The sequence below is a fragment of the Chiloscyllium plagiosum genome, chromosome 11 (genome assembly GCF_004010195.1).
Source record: "Chiloscyllium plagiosum isolate BGI_BamShark_2017 chromosome 11, ASM401019v2, whole genome shotgun sequence".
Taxonomy (NCBI): Eukaryota; Metazoa; Chordata; class Chondrichthyes; order Orectolobiformes; family Hemiscylliidae; genus Chiloscyllium; species Chiloscyllium plagiosum.
In genome coordinates, this window is record NC_057720.1 from 61,826,913 (window position 1) to 61,840,739 (window position 13,827).

The 13,827-nt window shown below is 37.8% G+C and overlaps 1 protein-coding gene across 2 annotated transcripts in view; it reads right to left on the reverse strand.

The window, feature by feature from the left end:
- smg7 (SMG7 nonsense mediated mRNA decay factor) overlaps positions 1–13,827 on the reverse strand; it is a 146,224-nt gene that overhangs the window by 25,950 nt on the left and 106,447 nt on the right. For both annotated transcript variants that reach the window (XM_043699524.1, XM_043699526.1), the window contains exons 14-18: positions 12,535–12,961; positions 7,050–7,194; positions 3,817–4,163; positions 2,737–2,998; positions 556–665 (exon numbers count right to left, since the gene is read on the reverse strand). In XM_043699524.1, the coding sequence (XP_043555459.1) occupies positions 556–665; positions 2,737–2,998; positions 3,817–4,163; positions 7,050–7,194; positions 12,535–12,961 (1,291 nt within the window). The remainder of the gene's footprint in view (positions 1–555; positions 666–2,736; positions 2,999–3,816; positions 4,164–7,049; positions 7,195–12,534; positions 12,962–13,827) is intronic.

A 13,827-nucleotide genomic window follows, 5' to 3' on the forward strand; every position in this document is an offset into this window, starting at 1 on the left:
ATCACTTATTAGCCAGCATAACTTGAAGACTGGTGATTCTGGCTTATAATATTATTACAGTCTAACTAGAATAATATTTAGAGAAAAAACAAACTCAGTTATTTCTAAAAACTTAACATGATTAACAGCAAAACACAACAAATCAAAACATATCAAATCACCAAAGAAATACATGTCAAGTAATACTTTGGAGGCATCATTTTAATTCATATGCCCCACTGTACTAAGAATTAAGGGACTTCCAATTCCCCTCATTCCTTTCTCAAATAGTTTATTTTCACAAATAAAGTTATCTTAAATTTCATTGTTTAACTAGGTAGGTTAAATCCTATGTAAAACAGCTAGTCAGCAGTGAAGAATAAAAATCTCAATATAAAACAATGAGTTGAATCTAAATATCTCTGCAGCACAATAATTGTAAAAAAAAACTCCTACAGGATAAATTCATGAGAATTAGCTTTGGTGAAATGACATCAAAGCAGCTAACATATGTGCATATTATCAGAGTAACATAACATACTAAACTATGCTCATTTGTATTTATTTACAACTTACCTCATACGACTGAATTCTAGACATGCTATCTTGATCTGTTCGAAATACCCCTGGTTGTCGTTTCACCATACGATCATTACTCAATTGAGGTCCCATAATATGCCGCATTTCTGGCAGAAGAATATAAACATTTTGAGACAAAAAAAATCCAGATAGGTCCAATACGCCCATCCTGTTTCATTTATTACACATATATCATCTCATCCACTCTCAAATTTGCAAGATTCATGTAACTTATTCTTTACTTGTCACCTTACCCTTGCTTACTAAACTCTATTTTCAAGGTCAAAAGTTTTTATCTGTTTCCTATCCATCCAATATTCATACAGGCATAGACAGAGAGACAGAGAAGATAGGAGGAGTAGGGGTAGGCTATTTCATCCCTCAAGTTTGCACTATCATTCAATATGATCACGCTCAAAACCCTAAGCCAACCCTCCCTCATAGCGCTTGATTCCTTTAGACACAAGATCTACATCTACCTGCTTCTTGAAAAACACAACCTTTTGGCCTTAACTACTTTGTGTAGTGAATTCCAAAGGCTCACCACACTCTGGGTAAATAAAAAAAATTCTGCTCATCTTATCCAGAAAGGTTTATCCCTTACCCTTAAACAATGACCCCGATTCCAGATTCCCCCATTGGTAACATCCTTCCTGCATTTAATTTGTCTAGCCTGGTTAGCATTTTATAGGTTTCGATGAGATTCCCCCTCATTCTTCTAAACTTCAGTTAATACAATCCTAACCATTTCAATCTCTCAAGTTTTCAACCACATATCCCACCTTTAATTTGAATGATTTGGAGATGCCGGTGTTGGACTGGGGTGTACAAAGTTAAAAAGCACTAGCTTTTGGAATGCCACTCCTTCAATAGGTCCTTCACAACCACCTGATGAAGGAGCATAGCTCCGAAAGCTAGTGCTTCCAATTAAACCTGTTGGACTATAACCTGGTGTTGTGATTTTTAACTTTAATTTGAGGATCTTAAAATGGTAAATCAATGTTGCTCTCCTTTGCAAACCAAGAAGCTTTAATTTTAAGGGAATTGCAATCACCCAACTAAGAAAGTAGCAAAAACAAAATGAAAAAGTAATGCATATGTCAGTTAGTCAAACTTTGCTCTCTTTATTGATTTGAATGTTTAGTACTATCTATTGGTATTTTTGGTACAATGGTAAGCAAGGTACAAGTCAGAAAGCTTTAAAGGTTCTGTTATCCTATTAGAGTTATGGGTGCACTTTCATAAAACAGGAAATGAACATAATTAACATAAGGAGGATTGAGTGAGAGAAATATTCAAAGCAATATTAATTAGGGCTGCAATAAAACATCAAATTGACTATATCAAGCTAGAATAAAATGATGATAAAGGGCAAATGTAGGGATGCAAACAGCAATGCTATGCATGAACATTTGGAACTTTCAAGGGATATGGCAGTTTAAGGAATAAGTAAAGATTTTATTCTACAGAAAATGAATTTCATTCATTAAATAATAAAGCATTTAAGACAGTGGCAACCAACCTAAGGAACATTTTCTTTTAAACAAGAACAGACTTGCAAGTACAAGTGTAAGAGAGGAAAAGACCACTTAAAATAAGAAACCAGAATCAGAAATAAACAAAACTTATATTTTCTGTATACTATATCAAATGTTCCAACTATCATAACAAATAGAAGGTATCTCATATTAACTTTATGTTTTCTAGCCAGTGAGCAGTACAATATACCACATGCTGTAGACAATCTCAACAATACAGCTGGCCCATTCTACAATACATCTTGTTTCTCCTCTTCTGAAGGTTGAAAACTCATGCAGAACCCTTTGTACTGTATCAACTTTTTATTATGGGTAAACTGTAACATTAAGTCTTAGCAGGTTGTCTGAAAATAACAAAGAGGTCAAAGTAGGAGTTACTGAATAGTCAGATCATATTCTCATCCAGCTTCTACATATGAGAGATTTTATGGATGAGTTATTAGGTAGAAATCACAGCAGGAACCCAGATCAATTTTTCACTCTACCACAGATGTACACTGTGATTGTAGTGCCTACCGCTCCCACAGGGATCGAGTAACTCGAAGACTGTGGGATTGAATCCAAGACCTTCTTGGTGAGAACAACAATTCCAAACAACAGAATATTTATCTCAAGAAATAATCAACTCTTCTCAACATACCATAGTCCCATGCAAAGTCCTGCAATTTCTGCACATCTGAAGGATTAGGGGTAAATGGTTCCATAGTGAAAGGCTTCAGATTCTTTTCCATCTGGACTTGCTGTGATTGTTGGTGAAGTGACTTTTCAAACAGCTTTAATGGGTCCTGATGCATGTAATATGGTTGCTGTTTCAAAGACATCTGGATTGATGTCTTCTGATGTTGAGAGGGGACCGCGTGATGTTGATTCCATAGCTGGTTGGTCTGATCAGCCTGCAAATACTCAATAAGAGAAAATATAATATTTTAACTACAAGTAATCAAAAATTAATTACCTAGTTTGCAGAAGGTTGCCAGTGAATTAGAAACGATCTATCTATACACTACTGACATAGGCCACAAGGCACAAGCTAATTTATGCATGATACAATGATTGCACAGTTTTCATCTTATGGTGCTCAACATAAAATACCACACGCTTGATGACAAGTTTTCCTATCAAAGTAATTTAAAGCTTGGTATCTTGTATTAACTACAAAAGACAAAACATCACACTAAGGTTCAAATTTAAAAATTGAGGACACTAGCCAATTATCAGATCCACCATGTTTCCACAAAAATAGGTTTGTAACAGAAACATACTTAAACATGGAGACAATGTTCAAAGCAGGTTGGCAAATCAATATCAGCACTGAAAAATAGCTTAATATTTTGCAACAGAGATAGATAATACAATTATTAACATGGTAGTTATAGACCTCACATGTAAAATGCAACCAAAAAAAACCACATGGCATATTTGAACCATCTCTATTGATTCAGTAGCATTTCTAATACTACTTTATATAACACAATCTTGTTAGTGTACACAGAAGTCTTCTTAAAATAAATGGCAGAGATAACAAACAGGGAGACAGAGACACTCTCATTAAAACAAACTATTTGGATCATTAAAAGGCACATTAGTATGATGACATTGTGTATACGTTCAATCACAAATGCTCAGACCGAAGACAAACAGCTTTCAAAAGTAAAAACTGGATATTATCTTTCAAAAGAAAAGTTTATCAAATTTTCAGAATTTGCCACATTTGCCTTACCTGCTGAGGTCCCAGATGGTGTTGATTCTTTCCCAGTTGCTGTGCTGCCTTCGTGGGGGACTGTTGGTTCACAACCTGAACCTGAAGCTGCGACTGGGACTGGGCAACCTGATGTTGCTGAGGTTGTTGTTGTTGGGACCCTTGGTTAATTGGCCCTTGCCCTGATGGTCTCTGCTGGCTATAAGGGACATGAGACTGCTTTCCACCAGGTACCTGGTTCCCTGACTGTGGGTGACTAGTGGCTTGGAGGAAGGGTCCTGGTATGGAAACTCCAGGTGGAAAGGTATAGCCAGGTGTCATCTGGAAAGTAACTGGTGGTGACACAAGATAGGGAGGTGGAGGGAACCCTGTAATAACAAGACACTATTAAAGATCGTTACCAGGCATAGCATAACAATGATTCAGCATGCATATGAATCCCAATCAGCATTTAAAGAAATAACAGCATGCTGCTTAATAGAGTTAGTGAACCATTGATGGCAGAGAAGGAGGCTATTTGGCACAGGGAGTCTTAAGGCACTCTGTGGAGCAATGCAATTAACTTCACTACCACACCTGATCTCTGTAAGTTTGTAAGCTGAAAAGCTTATTTTATGAGTGCCATTAACTTTTTATTGTAAATCATTAATTGTTTCTGCTTCCAATAGCATTGCGAGCAAGTTCCAGATCAATTCCTCTTCTGATGTGAAAAAAGGCTCTTTCCCATTTTCCCCCTGCATTGCTTGTTTAAAATATTAAAAGTCTAGATTAGAGTGGTGCTGGAAAAGCACAGCAGTTCAGGCAGCATTCAAGGAGCAGTAAATCTGTGCCCCTAGTTTTTCAAGCGTAGATGAATGTAAACAGGTTATTTACTTGGTAAAAACAATGACTGCAGATGCTGGAAACCAGATTCTGGATTAGTGGTGCTGGAAGAGCACAGCGGTTCAGGCAACAACCGAGGAGCAGTAAAATGGTATACCTTATGTAAGCCTGTCACAATCTTGTACACCTCCATCAAATTTAATCTAGTCTACAGAAATGGAATTTGAGGTGTTGAACTTTCAAACCAAAAATACAAATTTGTTTGAATTTAACATCTAACAGTTAAGATTTGACTGAAAGTTGTATTTGAATTCAGGGGGCTATGGGTCTAAGCAGGGGCATACAAATTATCCAATAGGGAACAGCTATCGTTGGTTAATTAAGGAAGTTACTTTGAACTGTTTTTTTCTGTAACTAGGGTTAAGCTAACTCTTTAGTTTTAAAATAAACAAATACAGCATTTCAGTGCGACTTAGCACTGAACACTACTTGAACAGAGTGCTAGGTATTTGGTAAATTGAGGGAGTTAGGTGAAGAAATACTCCCTTTCTTATGTAAAAAGAGATAGAAAAGGGAATATGGTCCTGCATTCAAAACTTAGGGCTAGAAAATTAACAAGCCAAACATCAAAAACAGTAATCTTCGTATTACTCCTAGCCCCAGCCTCAAGTATACATGCAAATAGGACAACTGGACAGATGAATGCGTGGCAAGAGGTACAGAGAGGAAGATTTTGTACTCTCGGGACACTGGAATTGACTTCAACATCACCCTCATTTGCGAGTATAAACAATGTCTAGAGTTACAGGAAAAAAGGCACAGAGTCAATGTTTATTTGGAAAACTTACTCATACACAACAAATTGAATGGTCTCCTTTTGCACCATGAAAATCCGATATGTTTGTGGGTAACATTTGTAACAAAGCATAAAGCAGCATTTCGTCTTTTTCTTACATTTCACCAAATAATATATGGCCCGTACTTTGACTACAGTGGTTCAGTAGCACAGATGAAGGCAATTACATTCAAACTGGGGTTTCAGTAAGAAACAAGGTATCACAATGCATAGATCAAGTCTCCGTAAAAATCTGAATATTAATGCAAGAGTCTACAAGAAATGATAATTGGGGTGGGCGAGAATGAGAGCAAGCTTGAGATTAGATCCTAGTTATCTGTGCTGGCAGGTGATCTGGTGAAAGGGGATGGGACAATTAGCATTGCTTCTAAGGTGACAGCAGTGGATGCTTCAAAGGGCAGAGTAGGTCACTGCAGATTTATTTCATCCTGGAATAGTGACGGGGAAGCAGACTTGCAAACTGCATTTATGTGACTAAACATTTCTTTTCATTGATACCAAAGAGTTGCTTTGCCATTTACCCAACCATATAAATTCAATGTTCACAATATTTTAAAAATATTGAAATAATGTATTTCCTCACTGAAATATTTGTTACTAATGTTTTGAGGATGGAGAGGAAGAGCAAAGAATCAAGGGAAGCAAGGGTCAGATTACCAAAAGACTATGCCACCTTTCACATTTCCCATGACAATGCAAAACTAGCAATCCAAGTTAGAGGGTAGAAGACAGCCAGACTTCTGCACCTACAGCTAATCAGAGGCACATAACTCAATAAAAATAATTAGCAAAACTCCCTCATACTAAGCATATTGCAATGTTGTCAGAGTGTGGCTCTGGAAAAGCACAGCCGGTCAGGCATCATCTGAGCTGCAGGAAAATCGATGTTTTGAGCATAAGCCCCTCATCCTACTGACCGGCTGGGATTTTCCAGCACCAAACTCTTTGACTCTGATTGCCAGCATCTCCAGTCCTCACTTTCTCCATGTTGTAATGTGGTGTTGTGGACATGGAGCACCCTCTTTAGTCATCAGTGCATTTCAAATTCAGTCAGAATTGGACCGTTCTGTCACTCCATTCTTGATTATTCCTGCCTTCACAGTTGTGATAGGCATGGATTTGGCTGGATATTGTGTTACCCAAACAACTTCTGCAAAATCTAAATAAAAGCAGCCATTTTATTAATAATTTCATTGTCAAAAGTGGCCACTTGCATTTAAAGAGACACATCTATCCAAGTAAAATACAGGGATGTTTATGTGACTTACTATGCTCTGCCTCTGTAGAGCTCCCACAGCCACAATAGGAACTTGCTCATACTTTGTAAATTGAGCAAATTCTGAAAAATCAAGTGGGCCCGAACACTGCATACCAATTGTTAGGTAAGAGCTAACTGAACAGCACAGTACGTTAACCATGTAAAACTCCATCCTCAGATCAGTTTTTAATGGTCAACATTGGAATCCATTGAAAACAAAAGATCAGATATAAAATACAGAACCCATAGATAACTACATAGCTGGCTTTTCAGGCCTTGCATTTGCAGAGTGATTTCCAAATATATAAATACACTCACCTGGCCTGCTGGGAAGAGGAGGAAATGCTCCTGGATGATGGATGGGGATGAACTGAGAGTTGCTGGTTTGGTTTTGTGACTGGGTCACTGGTGTTTTCCTCGCCTCTGACACAGGTGTTTTTCTCATATCTGTCTGAGTTTTTACCTGATGAATGCAAGTTATAAATTGTAATCCATAATCTTAAATACACTCTCTCATATTCTGACTCAAATAAATCCTGAATTATTTCTGACAAGGTGTTGCAAAGTTCTAATTTTGCCTAGGATTTACTGAACAGAACAGACGTAGTGCAAATCTCAAAAAATACATTCAGCTGCTACTGCCACAAAGCACAGTACCACAGCTAGTATAAAAGATCATCAAACCTTAAATCACTTGTTCAACAGTTCATGTCACAATTCAGTTTTATGCATCATCTTAGTCTGGAATTTCAATCCATGTCTAACTTCAAATGCCTGAAGGCATTTCCTTCAATTCCAGAAAGGGTCTTTCATTATCGCCTGGCCAACCAGATCAAGATTATGTTTGCAAAGTATAAAATGTCATAAATATCTGAATATAAATTCAAGTGCTCCAGTAATAATCTACAGAAACAGCCCATGACAATGACAAAATTGATCATCTTGGATTTATGTTTTATTAAAAAAACTTCTTTTACTGACAGCAATGTCAAATACGTATACAATGTAACACTTTGCTGTATAGAAGTACTAACACGAAATAAAAGTTCAATTGACATCACAGCCTCATACAATCACAAGTATCCCACTAAAGCACAATGAAATTCTATATTGTGGGTTCTATATTGTAGTCACAGTTAATTATTCCGTATAATCAGAATAGAAAGTACAGAACCTCTTCTTTGCTTGCCAAACCATATCAATACTTGACACTCAACAGAAGAGTAGTCAAAGACAGGCTTCCTAATATATCAGGCTACTGAATAGCTAGTAAAGACTATTTATTCTCCCATGACATCAGATACATAATCTGTAATTCCAAGATGATAGTATTTTAATAACACAAACACTTTGAACATTATCATTCTACATTTACTGTGTTACAGCTGCACAGTTATAATAGTTTTTTTTTAGAAAAACTGCTCTTTTCATTTTGTTTATGGGATACAAGTGTGTGGATACGGCCAGCATTTATTGCCCATCTCTAATTGGCTTGACAAGATGGTGGTAAGCTAACTTCATGAACCACTACAATCCTTGCAATGTAGGTATAGGGATAGTGCTGCTTGGAAGAGTTTTAACCCTGCAGTGAGGAACTGGCACAAATGACGTTAATAGCCGACATTGCTAAAGGCAGCATGTGGATGAAAAGGGAAAGGGAATCAAGAATAAAACCCTGGTGGCCTCCAAATGGTGCACAGATAGAAAGAATAGAGTTTCTGGAGGTGATCCAGCTACAATCAGATTAAGAACAAAAGCAATCCACCATGATGGACCATGAAAGAAATGCAATCAAGGTGGATAGAGAGCGAAAGACAATCTTAGGTGTAAATAAAAGCAGTGAAAGGGTGCTATGTTACATCTCAATCACTGCTTTAACATTGCTAGCACTCTCTTTTGTCTACTGCTGTGAGCACCCTCACCTCCTTCCCTTCTGTCAACAGCATTAAAATACCCATCAATTTCTAGCCCTTTCAGTTCTAAAGAGTCACATCTGACTCAAAATACTATCAATTCAGTAAGTGTAATACCTAATATACTAGAACTCTAGATTCCTATTCATCTGAATCCTGCAGTCATTCTCCATTTAATTAACACTTTTTTGTTCTTCCTTCTAAAGTGAACTTCATATTGTCCCAAATTTTAGGTTATTTGCCATGTTTTTGCACAGATGTTTAATATTTGCTACTTTCCAAGTCAAACTGTCCTCAGCTTTTTAGCATGCCAGTTTTCCATGCAGTTGGTACAGGATGATGTCTATACTAATAACATGACTTTGCTGCATTATGTACATCAGACAGGAAAGCTTCAGAAAAAAAAGGGGTAAGGTGTCACCACTTGAAGTAAAATTGCCATCCGAAAAGTCTCCGATCATTTCTTACAAGGGGAGTCAGTCCCAGTGAGTCAAAGCATTAACATGAGATATTCTGTTCACAATACTTCCTTAGTTCTTTCATATTTTATCCCAAATTTGTATTCTGAAGTCAACTTCCAAGTTACAAAAATAAATCAAGATCAGATTCATCTCAAGATCCAGACATCTGATTCAATGAAACAGAAATTAAACAAACGTTAGTTTTTATGTTAGCTTGCAACAAATCAAATGAATTTCTGCACGTGCATTATTTTCTTATTTATTACTGCCTGACCACCTAGCATGATAGGTTTGTTTACATAAAGGTAGTAGTCATGATCCCCACAACAGCAATTTTTTCACAAAGTCAGGAAGTTTCCAAGTTCAACTGCTGATCTCTGTTGAACTGACAAATCTTAACCAATTCAGTGGATCTACATTACAGCCAACAATCAGCATATCCAAGTTTCAGTTTGACTCTTCACTTATCAAATGAGATAGGTCAGATTCCCCAATAGTACATCATCTCTCTCACAACTTTAACTACCATTATACTCATTCAGTTCAAAAGGCTGCATGGAATCATCTTAAATCTAAAAGAAAGGTCCCAAACAAACAGACCTTGGAGTGAAGGTTCATAGCTCCTTGAAAGTGGAGTTGCAGGTAGATAAGATAATGAAGGCGGTGTTTGGTATGCTTTCCTTTATTGGTCAGAGTTTTGAGTACAGGAGTTGGGAGGTCATGTTGCGGCTGTACAGGACATTGGCTAGGCCACTGTTGGAATATTGGGTGCAATTCTGGTCTCCTTCCTATCGGAAAGATGTTGTGAAACTTGAAAGGGTTCAGAAAAGATTTACATGTTGCTAGGGTTGGAGGATTTGAGCTATTGAGAGAGGTTGAACAGGCTGGGGCTGTTTTCCCTGGAATGTCGGAGGCTGAGGGGTGACCTTATAGAGGTTTACAAAATTATGAGGAGCACAGATAGGGTAAATAGACAAAGTTTTCCCTGGGGTCAGGGAGTCCAGAACTAGACAGCATAAGTTTAGGTTGAGAGGGAAAAGATATAAAAGAGACCTAAGGGGCAACTGTTTCACACAGAGGGTGGTGTGTGTATGGAATGAGCTGCCAGAGGAAGTGGTGGAGGCTGGTACAATTGCCACATTTAAGAGGCATTTGGATGGGCATATGAATAGGAAGGGGTTGGAGGGATACGGGCTGGGTTCTGGCAGGTAGGACTAAGTTGGGATGGGATATCTGGTCGGCATGGACAGGTTGGACCGAAGGGTCTGTTTCCATGCTGTACATCTCAATGAAGTGCTGTCATTACAATACCAAGTCAAGTTCAGACTCTGGAACAAGGAATTTTGTATATCCAGAACAATAACTGGCCTGAGTTTCACCTCAGTTCAGGAGAGATTTGTACGTCTCCCCGAAATTAGTGGTTGGAACAACTGGAGCAACCAGTGTGGGAATGGCACAATCTGTGATTGCTGGAGTAACTATGTCTTTCCCATATCTCTCCAATTAATCACTCTGGCAGTCCTGCTCTTAATAGTTAAGAGTTTAAACAAAAAAACTGACAGCTGAGTGGGGAAGACGTAATGGGCTGTTTTTATTTTAAACAAACTTAAAAGCCCACCAAAAATCATGAGGCTGCCTGAAGGTCAGAAACAGCATTCTAATCACAAGCAAGGCAGATCCCATTTTTATCAAAACTGGTCTTTCAGGTCAGAAAGAAAGATGCAGATTTCAGACACTAGATTTTCAGAAACCCAGCACTTGACAAAAATTTCTCATGAGTTTCAAAATTAGACCAGTTTTTCACCATATTGCAAATGTTGATGCCCCTTAGATTATACGCACCAGCTCTGAGTCTTACCGATGCTTAACCAGAGTAAACACTGGCACACCCAAAATGCAAAATTAAATTAGCAGCCTGACAATTCAGAGGAAGTAAGCAGGTTAAAATAGAAAGTAGAATTCATCAGTTTCTCACACCTAATGGTGGTAAGGAAAAGTTTCTGGAAGACAGTTGAGTTGGTAGGAGAGAAAAATTAACATGGTTATCTTTGCCCCTCGGGGTGAGATTAGAATAGAACAGGTAGTCAAATTTTAAATTCGCAGATTCTGGGTAGTTTCCGAAAAAAGTTTCATAAACCTTTCAGGTCACATTTGCAGTACAACTTACGCTACTTGCAGTACAAAAATTAAAACTTATTTTACTTTTATATCTATTTTTATAACCTAATCAAAGATAAATGAAATGGAGTCATCAAGTTACTGATCACTTCCCCCTGCTTGAATGTTTGCATACTGCAACAAATCTTCTTTGACATTGGATCAATGCACCACTCGTTTAAATGCTGTAGCAAATAAGTGCATTGGAAGCATACAAAACCAAAATCAAGAAGAACTTAAACTACAATTCTAATGAGATCTTTTACAGGGCGAGGTTTGTTCAGTTGTGGTAAATAACTGGGGTATTAACAGAGAAGGGGAGTTCACAATCGTTTAGAAAGAAAGCATACTCCTGAAATGTTTATGATTTCTCATCCATAACACTTCAGACTTTGAATGAGAGTTGGAAGCAGACTTTGTATATAAGAGTTGGCCTCTGCTAATATTACTAAATTCAGCTCCAGAATATACTTCAGAATACATTTCCTTGGTGTCTCTCTACTTCTACTTTTAACTTTCATCTTTCAGTTCTACTTCATTTTGCTTCATTAATGCATTCTTTTAAAAATCATGAAAGTAAATTTTAACAAAAAGCTGAGGAGACAACCATATTAATTACCAATACATAATGGTCTCAAGATTTATTGCATTTTAATGAGACCAGCAACTGGCACCACTTCTTTAAATTTTAAATAAATTTTCAACTTTAATGTATCTTAGCATCCTAAAAAGTTATCAAAATTAAAGAACAATTTAAGAAATATGAGCATTGGCACATGTATCTCAAGTTTTATTGCAAAACTTGCATATAATCTAGTTTAACACTTTCATGTTGAACTAAAGCAGTTCTCACAACTCAAGATGCCACCCTTTGAACAATAGATTAAGTTTTAGCTGCTCAAGTAAACCCAAAACATCCCAGTTTCAATATTCTGGGCCAGTCATCCCTCATTCCAGAATCTACACGGTGCACAACTGGCAGCTATTTTTCCTACACAACAATGCATACAGTTCAGAAATAATTCTTTGTAATTTACACTGCAAAAATGCATATTTCTCTTTCTAGTATGCTAAGATGTTTCTCTTTCAAAACAGCCATGGTAAGTAAGATTGCTCATGTGGATTAATGTCCGATTGGTTTTGGTTTTCATCTCACACCTCATGTACTGCTTTTACATTTTCAAAGCACATTTAACAATAATCTTTGTGAACTGACGATTCAGCTTCCATCACAAAGTCAAGAGATTCCAAAATCAAGAAGTAACTACCTACCTGCACTGCCACATTCTGTTTCCGTGCATGTTCCAGATTCTTGTCCTGGTTGTTTTTCTTTGGTTCAGTCTTCCTCTTATTGCTGTCTCGTTTTACATCCATTTTGTTTGCAATATCATTTCCTTTGTTATAGTCCCATCTTTCCTTCATGCCTTCTTTTGGATGGTGATTCCGATTCTGTTCTCGTGGTTTAATATTCTCCTTGAAGGTAACCAGTTTTTCACCACTTTCTGAACTGTTACTCTGAGTCTTGCCTGAAGACAAGACGGATTTTAGACCCTGACCAATCTCAATGCTGCTAGGTTCTGAAATGGGTGGTTCCAGCAAGATCAGACCATCTTTTAATTCAGAAGAATCCTCATTAACCAGTTCTGGGATGTCAGTTACAAACAGTAGTTTTCCTTCTTCAATTTTGCTCTGGATAAGTCTGAGAAAGTAACATACATTGTGAAGAAATACTTGCACAGAACATATTATAGGAATGCAAAAAGGGTTACATTGTTAAGATAATTTGTTCATAGTATTTTTTCTCACCAACACGCCATACACTGGTTCCCTCCACTCCCAAGTGTAGAAGAATAAAGAGTGAGTTAATTGTGTTTAAGATTAGCATAGACGGGTTGGACCGAAGGGTCTATTTCCATGCTGCATATCTCTATGGCTATGTTTTGATACGATAAATAAAGATAAATTATTTCCTGTGATGGAGAGTCTAAAACAAGTGTACATTCTGGGCAGGATTTTCCAAGCAGTGGCAATTACAGAGAGATTGCCACTCTGCTCTTTTATTGAATTAAGAGGGAGCTGGACATTTCTGACAGAAAAGTTTGATCACAGTTCCTTCAGAATCGCAGACCTATTGCAGTGCAAAATAGTAAAGGGAGACAAACCATTCTTCTTATTTCACAGGCAGCCATATTAAAAGCTCCTGTGAAAGAGGCAATAGGTAAGCTCAATGAGGGGGTAAGAGACTAGGTGGATAGGGTGGCAATACAGCCAGGTAAGTGAATGTTCTTGAGAGGTTGGGAGGAGGAAGAGGACATAGAGCAGGGATGGTGGTCCACGGCAGCAGGATTTGGATGCCAGTGTTACGGAAAGGCAGAACTGAAAAATGTGTTGCTGGAAAAGCGCAGCAGGTCAGGCAGCATCCAAGGAGCAGGAGAATCGACATTTCAGGCATAAGCCCTTCTTCAGGAATGAGGAAGGTGTGCCAAACAGGCTAAGATAAAAGGTAGGGAGGAGGGACTTGGGGGAGGGGCGTTGGGAATGCGATAGGTGGAAGGAGGTTAAGGT